Source organism: Periplaneta americana, chromosome 17, assembly GCF_040183065.1.
Source record: "Periplaneta americana isolate PAMFEO1 chromosome 17, P.americana_PAMFEO1_priV1, whole genome shotgun sequence".
NCBI lineage: Eukaryota > Metazoa > Arthropoda > Insecta > Blattodea > Blattidae > Periplaneta > Periplaneta americana.
In genome coordinates this window covers 125,502,606-125,520,322 of record NC_091133.1, presented here as the reverse complement: position 1 = coordinate 125,520,322, position 17,717 = coordinate 125,502,606, and the positions used below count along the sequence as shown (strand labels likewise).

The following is a 17,717-nucleotide window of genomic DNA, read 5'->3' as shown; positions in this document are numbered from 1 at the left end:
GCCGGAGGGAAAAAGACCTTTAGGGAGGCCGAGACGTAGATGGGAAGATAATATTAAAATGGATTTGAGGGAGGTGGGATATGATGATAGAGAATGGACTAATCTTGCTCAGATAGGGACCAATTGCGGGCTTATGTGAGGGCGGAAATGAACCTCCGGGTTCCTTAAAAGCCAGTAAGTAAGTAAGTATGAAGGGAATAGGTGAAGAAATTAAAAAGTTTAAATGAATTGAAGGCTGCGAGAAGTGAAATGGAAGTGAAAGTGAAGTAAAACATTCAAACTAAGTGCGAAAATAGATTTGTCTTTCATGTTTTATCATGTGGAAAGCAAGACTGTTTAGCTGTGCAAAATAAAAATCTGTGTGTCACGTATGCTCAGTGCTTAGGTCTGTTACACACAATAAGAATAGTAATTTATAGTATGAGAGGGTAAAAAAAAAAGATGTTATTGAAGTTTAGTGTTCAATGCAAAGCTGAGGCTGATAATTTCCACAAGCGCAAGAAATCTGTTTACTCTAGTATGGTATACATTATTCAATCCATTACTGATATCTAAATTTAATTTTAAATTGTATGCCTTTTCTTTGTAATGTGTTGTTAGTGAAGGTGTTATAAATCAATGAATGTATGTGGAGTTCCATCCTTCATGGCTAAAGAGTTCAGCACTACCTTTATCTCCATATTGAATTTGTTGAGGTCCATCCTCATGGTCTGCAGCTGCTGAGTCAGCAAGGCCACGCGATCCTCAAGAGCCACCTGCTGGCTGTGCAACTGGCGGGCACGAGACTCTAGGCTCTTCAGCTTATTCTCCATCTGGTCTAGTTTCTTGGGTGTTGCACCAGTAGAGCTCACCATAACACTCTGCCCCATTCTACCTCTCAACACCTCCCTACCGCCACCGGTCATTGTGCCTGGAGACCAACACACAAATAACGAATGACTGTCCCAGATACAGCTCACAGAAATTTTCTGAACTTTTTTGTTGTTGTGAAAAGTACACACAAAATAAGAAGACATGTTCCGAACTCTCCACAGACACTGGAGTTCTTGGATTTGGAGGGAGGGCGAAAGTGGCCAATTTTTTTTAATTTTGGGCACGTCCAAAATGACATACTTGTCATCAGTAAGCTTGTGGCAGTCACCTGCTAGCCTTGCATTCAAGGTTTGCTTGTTCAAACCTGGCTGAGAATGGTGGATTTTAATGGGCAATAAAATCCCTAGCATGGCTTACAGATCTGTGTCTAAGATTTAAGCTAAGGCCACACAGAACATTACACTATGGGCTATTCCATCTCAAATCGACCGAAATATAGAGAAAATTGACCTTGCAAATTTTAAATACAATGAAACTTTTTCTGTCAGTTGACAACTGCGATACAATGCTTTGTGCAAAGTTTGAGGCATCAGAACTTCATAGTGTTTAAATTTAAAATATTTAAATTTATCGTATTTTTATAAAATTAGCAACTTTAAACTGTTGTAGCTCCGAAACCCTTTCACCCAATGATCAAAATCATGGTTTATTTTGATGCTGAGAAATTAAAGTTTATATTGACATATAAACAAATTTTCTTACTTTTTATGGAAATGGAGAAATTTAGATTTTTCTTCATTAAGTCGCCTTTGACCACGAAAAAATATTTTAAAATATATGGTTAGATTCCGCATTGGAAGTACAAATAAACACATATTTTTTACTGGTGCACCGTTGATAAGAAAGTATTGAAAATATCAAATAAAGAAAATAAATAGTACGCGCATGAAGTAACCAGCTGACTGTGAGGCGGGATTTAGCTGAGGGAAGCAAGGCCAGGAGACAAACACGTGGTTTCGTCTAGTAGCGCATAGCTGGGCTGGCTTTATCACAAGTTTTCATAAACACAGGAGTAAAATGACGCCCAACGCTCGCTTATCTTCATCTTTCGGCCAGTGCGTGCGGTACTGCGCCGTTCAAGTCTAGGTGTGTGAAAATAATTTATTTAATACCCTCGAAACTTATTGCCGAGCCACTAAGTAAACAATGCCGAATCCCTCTTAATAATGCAAGGTTTTTTCTCAATATTTTTTTACATTTTTACAAATGAGCAAAAAGCCTAAAATCAGATTATCTGTCTCTCTGTGTACAATAAAAATAAGGATTACTTCTTAACATAACCTACCAAATGTCAGCTTCAAAATGAACTCCCGTTCAATGTTCTGCAGTAAATGGTTCCAGAGTCCTGAACGCTGAAAGAGGCTTATTTTTATAAAATACGCTGAATTTGTCGCTCAATAGTACGAAAACCGTTTAACTTTCGATAGTATATTTTTGAAAATGCACTGTCCTCAGCACCTTGTATAAATAGGGAAAAAATTAGAATATTAAAAAAATGCGAGGTTTTTTACTGATCAATTTCATATGGAATAGTCCCTATGTATGTTTTGATTCTTTGTGGACTTGTTTGCTACATCTAGTGGTCACACTGAAAGCTATCTTTTTAAAAAACTCTTCAATCTGGTATGAAATTATAGCAAGAAATTTTTGTATTTAACGCATTTTTTAAAATACAATTTTGTAGCAATTATTTTTAGAAACAGTGTTTATTAACTAAAATCTGTTTTGTTATTGCTTGCTGATTACTGCTGGCAACTTGTCGCAGATGTTTCCAAGCTTATCTTATTGGCATAAGTCGTCCAGGAAGAAGTTTTGAAAAGTGAGAAATTTTTCTATATTTTAGCTTACTTTGTTACATAAAATACTAGAAAAATGAATTTGGTTGTTTTGGATAATGTATCATTTGGTCAAGAAGTATGAACTGATTTTAGCAATATCATTGCAAAAACATCTCTAAAAACAAAGTATGAATACACAATGATACTCGAAAAATTGAACACGTCCTCACAAAAAACTGTTAGGTGATAGAGAAAACGGATTTTTGAATTGAAATCAGCATAGCTAATTAACTAAAATAGCATATTTTCATTTTTGTGACTGACAAAAAGTTGAAATTTTTTGTACAGTGTTATTAATAAAACACCTTTGGGTGCACACCCAAGCTTATGTTTCCATCAACCCTGTTTCATCACAAGATGAATCACATAACATTGTCTTCCCAGCCATTCTCAGTCCAACATTACTCCAAGATATTCACGTCACAATTTCATCAGTCCTGAACAGCTTATGGAACTGAAAATGGTAAATAAATAAAGAACTAACTAATCCCTCTTATATAATGCAACGCTTAACAATGTTTCTGGCTGCAGAGGTTATTTTGTATCACTGAGAGGAAGTAAAATTATATTTCACTTTTACCACTAAGATATCTCAGTTGGATGTTTATATGGAACAAAGCAATCATAATGACTAACCTGACAGCTCTATAAGCTGCCCATCCAGTGTAACAACTCTGTACCTCTGTCGTCCATAAGCTATTCTAGTAGCTTGCTCCAATTCATTTGCTACCAGAGTGTCCCGCAAAGCAAAGTAGAAGGCTGGTCGTACACGCTCATCCTCAACACGGATCAGGTCAAATAACCGTGGCACTCCCTCAGGTCTATCAACATGGAAGAATTCAAATTTCAAATTTATTCACAATTTAACATTTGAAATGATACATATGAAATAGATACCCAAAATGAGCATATGCTCGTGCTCAGGTACAGTCCAGTAGTCTACATAAATTTAACAGAGATCAATGATAATTTTGATGATAGAAATAATAGAAGTAATAATAATAATAATGATAATAATAATAATAATAATAATAATAATAATAATAATAATAGTAATAAAACAAAAATATTTACAATAATAAAATAAATACTAGGACGGATAAAATAAAATATAAAACCACTTAGTGAGAGTTAACACAACTTAAATAAGCATATAATAACCAGGAAAAAAATGAACTCGAAAATCAACAGAAAAGTTCGTTGCATCGCAGACAACAGCAACTGCCATATTGTATTATGTATTATTGGTAGTAGGGGGGAGCCGAACGTCTATGTAACTGCCGTTCTCTTCGAATCTTCTCATAAAATCATGGGAAGTTAATGCTGAAAAACAAAATGTCTACGAGTCAAACTGTTTATTATTACCAGGATAAATACAAATAATACTGAAATATATTAATCAAGTTTCAGTTATAGATCTTCCCTTTTGTGCAAGAGGTATATCAAAATATTTTTTGAATGGCGGGAAAATATAAATTTCAAGAACTCTCTAGTGACAGAGATAGTGACAAGCACAATCAAGTGTATCTGTGGCGATGCTAAAAAATCATTTATTGGAGATATACACTGTTATTAATTAAGAAAATGATCTATTTATATTAATTACAATGTTTTAGAAGAAATTAAGTCTCAGTAAAATGTGCACTACACTGAAAATGCTATTCCAATATTACGACATCAGTATTGTTATAGCAAAGCAAATGTGACAATGGCGTTGTTTTGGAGTTCGTATTGACACAGCCTCAAAGATTACACAACTTAAGGCTTCCTTTTGATAAGATGATTCCTAATATTGAATGAATAATACGAGTGCAGCTCCTGAGGCTGAAAGCAAAAGAGCAAAGAACGCAACAATTTGAACAGGTGGAAGATTTTTCAATTTCCTTCTCATATCACTATTAAGATATACAATATAGGGTAACTCACGGACTGATGGGTATTCTGAACTTCTCGCATAAGTGTTCCTGCTTCTCCAGAGCAATGAAGGTGGCCCGTCCAATGTCATTCTTCTTGAGGAACTCTATGCACTGCTTCCCTGTATTCACAGTGTCCACAACTATATTGTCCAGAGGGCCACACGCTGTGGATACAGCCACGTCGTACTTCTTGTCTATAGCTCCCAAATCGCCCTGCATGGAAACAAATGCTGCTTTTACTTCACTTAATGTTACTTATACATATCGGCTTTCATTTCAAAACTTCCTACTCTAAATAACTATTTATTTCAATTAAATTTAGCTTACATATTGAGGGGGAAGTTTAAAACCAGTATTAATTTCATTTTAGGTTTCACCCCCTTTCCTCCCCCCCCCCCCCGCCTATAGAAATTTCAAATGGCATCCCTGTATTACTTACTTAATGGCTTTTAAGGAACCCGCAGGTTCATTGCCGCCCTCACATAAGCTCGCCATTGGTCCCTATCCTGAACAAGATTAATCCAGTCTCTATCATCATATCCCACCTCCCTCATATCTATTTTAATATTATCTTCCCATCTACGTCTCGGCCTCACCAAAGGTCTTTTTCCTGCCGGCCTCCCAACTAACACTCTATATGCATTTCTGGATTCGCCCATATGTGCTACATGCCCTGCCCATCTCAAACGTCTGGATTTAATGTTCCTAACTATGTCAGGTGAAGAATACAATGTGTGCAGTTCTGTGTTGTGTAACTTTCTCCATTCTCCTGTAACTTCATCCCTCTTAGCCCCAAAAATTTTCCTAAGCACCTTCTTCTCAAACACCCTTAACCTCTGTTCCTCTCTCAAAGTGAGAGTCCAAGTTTCACAACCATAAAAAACAACCGGTAATATAACTGTTTTATAAATTCTAACTTTCAGATTTTTTGACAGCAGACTGGATGATAAAAGCTTCTCAACCGAATAATAACAGGCATTTCCCATATTTATTCTGTGTTTAATTTCCTCCAGAGTATCATTTATATTTGTTACTGTTGCTCCAAGATATTTGAACTTCTCCACCTCTTCAAAAGATAAATTTCCAATTTTTATATTTCCACTTCGTACAATATTCTGGTCACGAGACACAATCATATACTTTGTCTTTTCGGGATTTACTTCCAAACCTATCTCTTTATTTGCTTCCAGTAAAATTCCCGTGTTTTCCCTAATCGTTTGTGGATTTTCTCCTAACATATTCACGTCATCCGCATAGACAAGCTGCTGTTGTAACCCGTTCAATCCATCCCTATATTAAGATACTTAAATTTGAAAAAGTATTCAATTAATTGTTTATATACATCTCATTAATTTGTTCTCACATCTTTTGTTTTCCATCGTCGCCTGGCAACATAGATTGTTGTTAGTGTCCGTTGCAGAATGAAAACACAGTTTAGACTAATTTTTTCCTGCTTAATGGTGCTTCATCAAAGGAAAGGTGTAATAAAACTTTAGTTACATTTAACATGTAGAATCACCTCTTAAATTTTGGTGCATTGGTCCCCTTCCACCCTGTGTAAGTGTTGAAAGAGTGTAGCATAAAAAGCATAAAATTACGTATTAATGGTTAGGAACAGTTTAAATCCTAATTTAACCTTTTACTATGCACATTAACACAGTTCGCATATTCGTGGTTCTCCATAAAATCGTGCCTCTACATATCTGAGAATAGCTACGTGATCCTCTGACATACTCACTAGCCTGCCAAAAATACCAGGCAAGTGCCCCAGTCTCTTCTGCTCCATGAGGGAGTCAAGCACACGCCCACGGGAGCGAGTGGCCTGCATGGAAGACCGTGTCTCCTCCACTTGCGCCCTCTGCGCGCGCAGTTCTGCAGACACGGCTGTCTCCTCTTCTTTCACTTTCGCCAGCTCCATCTGAGCATCCAGTAGCTGCTTCTCTGCTTCAGGAATTCCAGTCTTGAGTGCTTCAATCTCACTGTGGGCAAGCAACACCACAACTTCATATGTCTGCCAGAAAAATCGAAATAAATCTCTAGGGAATTAATTATTTTTATTTTAAATATAGGTTTTTCTTACTTAATATAAGCTCATTAGGCCTTTTAACTTTATTATATTTAGTATTATTAATAACAGGTTTATCATAAATTCTCGTTTTTCCTGACATGTCCTCTTTTATTTTTAAGTTGAAGTGTTCAACAGATTTTACGAAAAATGAAGAAATACCCTCTTTTTTGGTTCCAGAGGAAAACTTTCATTTAGAAACACTTGTTGGATATATAGTAATGCAAATGAATACTTTCGCAAGTGGATGGCTCAATTTCAACAGTACAAACCATTGAAATGCATACAACTATGAGGTCGACCTGGTTGGCAAGTTGGTATAGCGCTGGCCTTCTATGGCCCAAGGTTGCGGGTTCGATCCCGGGCCAGGTCGATGGCATTTAAGTGTGCTTAAATGTGACAGGCTCATGTCAGTAGATTTACTGGCATGTAAAAGAACTCCTGCGGGACAAAATTCCGGCACATCCGGCGACGCTGATATAACCACTGCAGTTGCGAGCGTCGTTAAATAAAACATAACATTTAACATTTAACATACAACTATGAAGAATGTCTACATGGGAAGATGCTAAATGATCAGTTGGACGGCATTTAGCTGAAGTTGGAAACAAATAAATACGGATTGGCAGAACATTTCAAAGATTCCCTTCCAAAATTCAGTAAAGTTCAGTTGCTTGATGAATGATATGAGTTAAAACAAGTGTACAAAGACTTATCTTTTGAAACAGTGAGCAAAAATATATAAATTGCACAATGGCCGTCAAAAGCTTATCTTAAACAGAATTCATTTGAACATTTTTGGCTACATAGAGACATCTTTAGACCTAATAACCTTTATGAGTTTTATGAATACATTGATGAAATATAATTAGAAAGAGAACTGGGTGCAAGTATGTGTAAATACAAATGAATGATATTAGACAATGATCAAATATTATAAATAGGTTGACAGTTAAAACATATGGTTTAAAATTTGCATATATAAAATTGTCAAGTTATAAAATAACGTAAAACATATTCAATTCAAGAGTACAAACATAATGTCATGTATGTGATTACATACTAAGAAAAGCATAAAGGGTACAATACATTCATATCAGTACATGACTAATCTTACATGCCTGAGGATTCCACTACCAGTACACCAATATGAAATATAATGAACGCCACACGCTGACATGAATAATAAGAGGAACATTCCAGTTATGAAAACATTGTACCCTTTATGTTTATCTTACTATGTAACCTCATATATGATATTATGTTTGTACTCTTGAATTGAATATGTTTTACGTTATTTTATAACATGACAATTTTATAACTTACGTAAATTTTAAATCGTATGTTTTAACTGTCAACCTATTTATAATATTTGATTGTTGTCTAATATCATTCATTTGTATTTATACATACGTGCACACAGGTCTTTTTCTAATTATATTTCATCAATGTATTCATAAAGCTCATTAAGGTTATTAGAACTGAAGATGGCTCTATGTAGTCGAAAACATTCATCATGTATGTAGTTGAAACAAAATTCTGTTTAAGATAAGCTTTTGACGGCCATTGTGTAATTTATATATTTAGATATCGGCTTATTGGAACACTCAACATGTCATTTATATCCTGAGCAAAAAGGTTATAAGTCAGCCTCAGGATTTCAAGGGGCCTCTAAATATTCCATGCTTATTTGCAAGGCTGCATAAGTGATTAAACGTAAGTACGAAAGGAAATCGTTTCAGAATGACTGATAGCACCCTTGTCTCGTGTAACACTCCTTTCTGAGTTTCTCTCATGGATGGTGTGGAGTACTTACTCTTTACGCCCTGCTACAGTACTGGATGCAGTGTCATAGTTCTTCTTGATCTGCTCCAGTTTCGTGCGTTCCTTCTGCTCACTGCTCACATAAATCTCCAACTCTGCTTTGGCAATGTCATACTGCGTAAAACAATAAAAACTGAAGTTAAGTGTTGGTAATAGTAATATACGTTACAAGAGCGGTATGTTGACGTTTTCATGGTCGAGGAAAAGATTGAAAAAGCGAAACGTAGTTGAGCTTTTTTAATTTCCGAGAACATGAAAACAAACATACCGCTCGTGTATCGTAAAATATTTTTTGCGAAGATCGTTTATTACATACCTGAAAGACGAATTTCTAATTAGTTGCAATGAAATCTCCATGTTGGTTTCTGTTTAATGACGGCAACTTCGGAAAACCAAAATATCTTTCTTCAACATTGTTGCTATAAAATGTTTTCTGTGTTTTCTATACTCCAGCAGGCCGTGATATACGTCTGTCTTTTTTTTCCCCCAGTCTATAAATGCGAACTTAAAACAAACGGTAAGGTTATGTAATGATTTATTTTTCATTTTAATATTTTAACAATATTATTTATATAACATATTGCAGTAATAACATCCGCATCTGGAATCTTGTTGATTTTTTCACGGCTTCCTTAATGTTACTTGTATCAGGAATGCAATAACTTTCGTGGAGTAGTAGACTTTACTTAATTTTTGCAAATATTTAAAAACAATAATTAAGATTGCAATTTAGGTGAAATTGCACTGGTAAGTTTCCAATTTATAATTATTACTATGTTAAAAGTGTCTAAAAATAATATGTTAAAAGCCTAAAGCAGTAAAATGAATGTCGCACTTAAGCGGTAAGAAGAGGGAAATTGTTATGTGTGTTACGTTGGGAATACTGAATGTGGTATTTCACACTTACCGCGTATTGGGTCTGTGCGGAAAACAAGCAAATACGCACGATCTCGCACAAAATATTAATAAGCAATCAATGCCCCAAAATATATCAAAATGTTCACAATGTTATTTTTTCAGAAATGAAAGGTAGAATGCACAGAGTTTCCTTTGGAAAAAAGTAGATGCTAATTTTGAAAAAATAGATGCTAATTTTGATGAAAATAGATTCTTAAAATTCAGGTTCCTAATCACAGGTAGCCTATGTATGTTATCGAAACGAACTTATTTATAGGGTTCACTATTATCCACAGTGTCACATGTCTGTCGTAGATTTTGGAACGTATTCCCCGCAGATATGTGGGGGATTACTGTACAATTAATGAATACTATGCAGATTTTATTACATACTAAAACAAACACAAAAACAATTTGTTACACAATTAATACTGATCATGTACTGTACTTTCATATTATGTAGCACCGTCATGAGCCTTTCTGAATAGCGGACATTTTCATGTTCTCCATAGGTGTCCATTACAGAGAAGTTTTACTCTATTAGAGTCGACGGCAATTTGGAAGGCAGTAGTCTGCTAGCGTTTGCATCGAGAGAGACAGATAGAGAGGGCAAGGCAGCGTACAACATTGCCACATCGTACTTCACGTGCACGTGCGATACAAATAGCGCAGTAGAGAATTTAAATTATCAAAAGACAACAATGAACTTAGCCGTTGATTACTGTAAGCATGACACCAAACAAACCCTCTTTCCTTCACTAACAATATTCTTTGCACGGTTCTCAATCCCACACCACATCCTTCTGCAGTCATTTCTTGCAAGTTGGCAACGTTGCAGCCAGCATCAAAATGGCCGGCAGCCTTCTGCTTGTCAACGTTTTTAAAATAATGATACAACTTAAACAATATTTTCCGCACCTGCCTGTGCAATACTTGTCTTTTTACAGTATTTTCTTCCATTTACAGTAGAACTTGGTTATAACGACATCCAAGGGACCTTGAAAATTATGTTGTTATAAACGAGTGTCGTCGTAACCGAGATTCATATTATCAGTCTAGTGAGGTGGAAAATGAAAAATAATAAACATAATTAGGCTCATTTTATATTTATGCATTCACTTTTAAGCATACCATGAAGAAATAAAATACATGTACAATTATAAATACAGTATTCTGTATTAAAACAGTTTGTTCATTACTCACCAAACTTCTTTACTGAGGAGTGAAGTAATCAGTCATTTTACTCTGTTGTCTCCTACTTGCCCAATATACACTTTCTAAATTAAATTCTATGTTCATTATTTCAGTTGCAATTTCACTGCTCCTTCTCCTAGCTTCATACTCCCTCCTCTAGCTTCATAGAAATGTATGGCTTCTAAAGTGTCACTCACTTCTTTTAGTGGTCATACTGCGTTAAAATGCGTGCACTTAGTGAAAACTTCCTGTCGAAACTGCAGGTACCTTTAATACTGCATGAATTCGGGCAGGTTACAATGGGATGGGGAATCTGCCTGCATTCCAGAGGTCTATGATAGAAGGGAACAGTAAAGGATTTGCCAGATATCAGCAAAATATTTCTTAAAATACTTTGGTTCTTAGAAAATTGTATTCCAAACTGAGGTTGAAAATGACGTTATATGCGAGGTAGAAGCATATGCGTTTGTCGTATTAAGCAAGGTAGAAAAGCATATGTCTTATGGGGAATTAGTTGGGACCACAGAATATTTGACGTTATAGGCGAGGTGTCGCACAAAACGAGGTCACTATAACCAAGTTCTACTGTTTGACTATAATTATTTATTTACTGTGCCACCTTTGCTTATCTTAAAAGTTAATAATTTACATTAACGTTTTCGATACATTTGTATCATCTTCAGATGTAGAGTGTTAAATGTACATTTATGATGAAAACCTTGCCTTATGGTATGGAACTTATTATGATTTTCGGATGTTGCTAAAGTGAATTGCTCTAACTTAACCTAATTTGGTCTATAATACACATGTTACATTAAGTTAAAATCATTTACAGTCCATATAGTACAATTTAAAAGATTTAAAATTATTTAAAAGTGATATAAAACTATAAATATAATCAGAAGAATGTAAAACGTTATAGGACACTTTAAAACACTGTAAGCACTTGTTGGCTGTGTTTGCCAGTTTTTAACATCGTTAGATGGGGCTGCTTCTGTTGATCTTGATTTTAACAACGAACTAAAACGGAGTACTGTTTATATCACTAACATGTCTATAATTATTAACAATGTGTATTATTAAAGAATTTCATTCGATTTTGGTCAATAGATTGATGTGAAAAATCATAGATATATGTTGCTATGTGTCGGTGGTTTGATGTTATTGGTACAAGATGGATGTTATCGAGTCCATGAGTTTAATACAGCCTTGCGTGTGATTTGAATATCATCAAATCACACACTACATCTGAAGATGATACAAATGTATCGAAAACGTTGATGTAAATTATTAACTTTTAAGGTAAGCAAAGGTGGCACAGTAAATAAATAATTATAGTAAAATATTAATAGCTTATCGGCATACCACAATATGAAATTGAAGTTCTACTGTATTTATCTTACACACACATACTGTCTTCGCGCTACGAGTTGGCGCGGGGAGTAGATAGGCGGGACGGGGGAACTTTACGCTACACTCTGACCTGAAAACTTCGTCCACTTACTTGGCTACACGGGAACGGAGTCAGACATAAAAGATTCCGCATCTTCCGTGCTGTCGCTATGACTATCATTATCACATTTTTCAAAATTGCTGGAGTATGATCTGTCCATGATAATCGTCTGTTTATGTTCCAGCCGTGTATATTAATTCGAATCTCTCAACAAAGCCATTAGCCCCACCGCCCCCATCCTGATGAACAACAATGAGTGTTCTGGACACATTTACGGTAGTCAAAACTCCCATAACATTTTTATCGTGCCGGAACTTGGGAAACGTTAAATTGGTAGGCCTATCTATCCGCATTTCGTCCAGATACAAAATCGGTTTTTCCACTTTCCTAAGCTTTCTTACTTGCTGTAGATATCTTCACGTATTGTAATTTACAGTGTTTTCCTCAATTTTTTTTGCTGCACACTTCTTTCACCTGAAATCCTTTTTCTTCAGTATTCGTCTTAATGTTGTCTTTCATTTCAAATCAATTTTCTCTTGTAAAAGGTTAGACGTTTGTTGCAGCTTGGTACTATTTTTTTACTTGTTATTTAACGACACTGTAATAACTACTAGCTTCTTCAGTGTCGATTGAATTGATGATGGCGAGATGTATTTGGCGAAATGAAACCAAGGATTCGCCATAGATTACCTGACATTCGCCTTCCGCTTGGGAAAACCTCGGAAAAAAATCCCAACCAGGTAGTCAGCGCAAACGGGAATCGAAATCACTCCCGAGCACAACTGCAGATCAGCAGGCAAACACGCTACCTCCTGAGCTACGCCGGTGGCCCTCTTTCTTTTTCAAATAAAAATTCTCAATTATATCTTTTTTGTCAATTTCCCGTCGAAGTCATCTACATTTGCGTTTCTGTAGTCTGGACGTTTACATTTTTTTTCTCCCTCAGGTGTCGACAACGCACTTTCTTCTGTGCAGTCTTTCATTTCATTCCTTATACGCTGTATTGTTCTTGTAGATAGATTAGAGTACTTTTCTACCTTTGCTGTAGGTTTCGTAAGAGGAATGGAAAGGCACTGTTGTTGTTTATCTTCATCACAGAATTATTTTGCACATCTAATAATATTCCTTTCTTCGCTATAGATTGTCAATCCTTGTTTCCTCTTTGTCGACATATTTACAATAAACAAAAAACTGCTATAAACCTAAATAATAGTATACAATAACATAAATTCTATTAACTATATTATTATCAACACTATTAACACGAAAAGCAAAGGATAACTAAAGCAATACAAGATTTGTGGTATACTGAAAACAATTATCGTGTTGAAACTAATAAAACACTACAGTAAAAACCCCACTATTATTTTCACAAAGTCGCAAAGATTCATAGACACGAGCAGTAGATGTTTGTGAAACAGGAATATTGCAGTGAACAGCACGGTGCGCATGCGTGACTGTTTCCTCTCTGCCCCGTCTAAGTACTTCAGCCGCCTTCTCCTGGCGTGACAACAGTAGTAAATGTTAGTTTTACTTATTCAGTGTATTGAAACACTCACACGTGAACAAACGAACTCGGGAAGTACTTGTTACAGACTGATTCCGATTGGTTCTACTCTACAAGTTTATGACGCCACATGCCAGAAATGTTACAGTGCATATAGCAGCCGTCTAGCCTAATGAACATTAACTGCGTCTGCACTAGAGCAGAACTGACTCACAGCAGACTTGGTCTCATCAACGGTCTTCTTGAGGTCGATGAGCTGTGTCTGCAGCTGATCCTTGCTGTCCTGCAGCTCCTGCGTCTCTGCCCTCAGCCCGGCCATTGCCTTCTCCATGGCTGCCTTCTCCTTCTCAAGATCAGCACTCAGCTTCTTATCTCGTCCAGTGAGCTCCACAATCTCCTTCTCGTTCCTTTCAGGCACAAGCTCCAGCTCGTTTAGCTGCAAACAGTTAAAAGAAATTGCTTACATGTACAACAAATGACATTAACAGACTTGCATAATTTTCCATGTATAGTCCGGATCAGCTTACTTCATACTCTAAAGGTACTGCGACGTGCAACCCGAAAAGTAGCGGCTGCCGAACCTGCTACCCACTACTTTTTCCATGCTGCACGCAGCTTAAAAGTAGCGACATGTGAACAGGGTTCTCAGGGTTGCAGCCGCAGCATTTTTGATATCGGTTTTGTTGAAACTTTTGCTGCGGCTGCAACCAGTGTTGCCACCCAAATGTGCTAATGATACTTTTATTGTTTGGATATATTTTAATGTTAAACGTGATGAAAATAAATTATTTGTAACAGTTATTAAATACACAACACAGTCTGAGCTAATTGCTGACGATATAATTCATTTTTTAAATTTTCCGTAGCGTAGTTCCAAACAGGAGGGTTGCCAACATTGATTACGTGAATATACTGTTGGTTATCATTTAAGTATATAGGAGTTTTTAAAAGCTTTATAGTAAAAATAATGTCAATTTCTGAATACTAGATACGACAGAAAAGCAAATAATAGATAAGGAAGCTTTCGCATGAGTTTCTTAATAATGCGAACATAACCACAAAATGTATATTGAGAAGTCAACACGGAGATGGAAACCTGCAGCATGACTGCGGCTGCAAAAAGTAGTGCCTTGTGTGTGAACAGACTCGCAACCTCCAGTTGCAACTTTTGCAGCACTTGGGTTGCGCAGCATGAAAAGTAGCGTGGAGCATGCTACTTTTGGCTTACGTGTGAACACGACATGCAACTTTTGCAGCTGCAGTACAAAAGTCGCGCTGCAAAAGTAGTGATGTGTGACCGTACCTTAAGGCTGAAACCTAACCATTTTTCCCCCATTACTACATATGCTAGTGGACTGTGGTGATTTTCTAGTTTGCAGGTTGAATTTTCTTTTGCCAACTTCGTTTCGAAATTCGATACTAACAATACTACAAATGGTAGTGATTTTGTAACTGGTATGTTGGCAGCTGAGACAAATATCGACAATATTTGTCGGTACTGGAGTTCCATGAAATTAAAATTGTACTAGATTTCTGAGCCGGTTACTGGAAGCTAGTGAAATTTGAAGATACTAATAATTAATTAATATCAGTAAAGGTAAAGGTATCCCCGTATCATGCCATGAAGGCATTTGGGGGGCATGGAGGTAGAGCCCCATGCTTTCCATGACCTTGGCACTAGAATGAGGTGGTGTGGTCGGCACCACGCTCTGACCGCCTTTTACCCCCGGGAAAGACCCGGTACTCAGTGACCCGGTACTGAGTGAACCTTGGGGCCGTTCTGAAAGTTTGGCAACGAGAAAAAATCCTGTCAGCATCTGGGATCGAACCCTGGACCTTCCAGTCCGTAGCCAGCTGCTCTACCAACTGAGCTACCCGGCTGCCAATTAATATCAGTATTAATATTAATATATATGTTATTTTATGTGCTGTGTTGTGGTTATAATTCAAGACTATAGTCAGGTAAGTTTTCGGAGTTAGTACTAATAATTTCATGTGGTCAAACAAAATAAATTTTTAGGTTAGGTCTTGTGAGCCAATTGTTTAGTCAAACCAATGAATTTCGTATTTGCCAGACAAAATACTTGACATGTTGATCCCTTTCCCATATAGGTTGCCTATGAAAATATGTTACAAAGTATTGAATTATTTAGAATAATCTTCCAACATTAAGTACGGTTAAGTACTTAAGTCATTTAGTACGTAGGATCATGTGATATCTGGTAACAGTTGGCAACACTGACAAGACGGCAATATTTGCTGTTTAGGAACTGTTCTTATGTGACCCTCACTATACTCAACTACAGTGATACAGGGCCAAAGCACGATGTTGCAATTAACAGCATTCCCCTTCCTTCATCCCGCTGACAGACAGGCAGATAAATGTGGAAGGAAAGTTAGGCAAGATATCCATGTGGCAACATCGTGTCCACTTTGTGTGTAGCACCAGAAAGGAGAGTGACATATCATCATACCTTTGATAAAATCTGTGACAGAGAAGAAAGAAAATGGCGGACATTAAGTACACATGGTCTGTGAAAACAACAAAACTATTAATATCACATTATGAGTCACATGAAATGTTTCATCATCCATTATTACATATTTACTGTAGTATATATAGTCCCGCGCCGTGGCATCGCGGTCTAAGGCATCCCGCCCAGGACTCGCGTTACGGAATATGTGCTGGTTCGAGTCCTCATGGGGGAAGAAATTTTCTCATCAAATTTCGGCCAGTGTATGGGACTGGTGCCCACCCAGCATCGTGATGCACTTGGGGAGCTACGATAAGTAGTGAAAATCCAGTTTCGAAAACCAGCTATAACGGCTGGGGGGATCATCGTGCTAACCACACGATACCTCCATTCTGGTTGGATGATCGTCCACCTCTGCTTCGGCATGTGGACGTGAGGCCAGCAGCTGGCTGGTCGGTTTTAGCCCTTCATGGGATGTAGCTCCACGGATTAAATTTTTTTAATTTTTATTATATATATATATATACAGTGAAACTTGTGTAATTCGAACGTTTTTAATTAGAATTATTCTTTATTTCGAAGTTTTCCTTTGTCCCCTTGAATTTTCTATGGAAACAGTGCATAAACATCGTCTTTTATTCGAACATAATTTTGTTTAATTCGAAGAAAAAATCCAGAATGGACATGAGTTTTACAGTGAAATGTGGCAAAGGCGGAACGAGCCAGTACTGGAACAAATTGACCTGACCATAGGGGTTGGAGGCTGGAACCGGGAATGCATTGTATCTCCTTTTCGGAGAAAGTGGTCCCAGTGCGGGTTGACAACCCTTGGAGTGTCATTCACCTCGAAAGTACAGTTACCGTACTCAGTTAAAACGGTCACTGTGCATTGCTTTTCACAAACCCCGAACCCCGATCTTTCACTTCCGAGAGCTAAGAAGATTCATTGAGGGACACCAAAATGTGCATGGTTCTCTGTTTGATGCATTAAATAAACTGGAGGACTTTACAGTAAAACAGCAAATCAATAAAAAGAAGCAGACTAAAATCACATCCTACTTAACAAAGGCCTAGTAAGGTATGTTTTTTTAACTACTGTATGTGTTGTGCATAAATGTTTACTGATTACTGTACCGTCCTGTATTTATGTAATAGGCCTATCATTATACAGCACTATATTTTCTTGTATTATAATACCCTGTTGTCTTTAAATGTTATAGTAATACATAGTACATACAGTACACCTGTAGTTTGCCTTCTAAAGTACCATTTTTTTAATTCGAATTTTTCCATAATTCGAATTTTTTCTTATGCCCTTCAGATTCGAATTACACAAGTTTCACTGTATATATATATATATATATACTGGGTGTTCAGTTCAAAGTGTGTCATGGCTCGCTGTATGTCGTCATGTGGCTAGCCGATGAGCCTAGAAAATCAATATTCCTACATCTCCGCAAAGGCGTATAACCTATATGCAAGAGAAGTTGCCTACCAAGTACGGCGTTCATTCTGAAGAGTACTTACCGATACGTACGGTAACGCCTGCAGTGGCAGGAATGTGAACTGTTTGGAAACACGTACTGAGGTGAGTTTTTTTTCTTACTGTCGGGATATGGGGAGAGGGTTAAGACGATTACTTACGTACAGTATTTGTTGACATTAACTTAGACGGT

The 17,717-nt window shown here is 36.8% G+C and overlaps 1 protein-coding gene across 1 annotated transcript in view; it reads right to left on the bottom strand.

The window, feature by feature from the left end:
* The window catches only part of glu (structural maintenance of chromosomes 4-like protein gluon), a 53,228-nt gene that overhangs the window by 22,000 nt on the left and 13,511 nt on the right, over positions 1–17,717 (bottom strand). Inside the window, exons 7-12 of the mRNA XM_069816364.1 lie at positions 13,782–14,003; positions 8,509–8,630; positions 6,366–6,606; positions 4,638–4,840; positions 3,348–3,532; positions 669–910 (exon numbers count right to left, since the gene is read on the bottom strand). Coding sequence (XP_069672465.1) covers positions 669–910; positions 3,348–3,532; positions 4,638–4,840; positions 6,366–6,606; positions 8,509–8,630; positions 13,782–14,003 — 1,215 coding nt within the window. The remainder of the gene's footprint in view (positions 1–668; positions 911–3,347; positions 3,533–4,637; positions 4,841–6,365; positions 6,607–8,508; positions 8,631–13,781; positions 14,004–17,717) is intronic.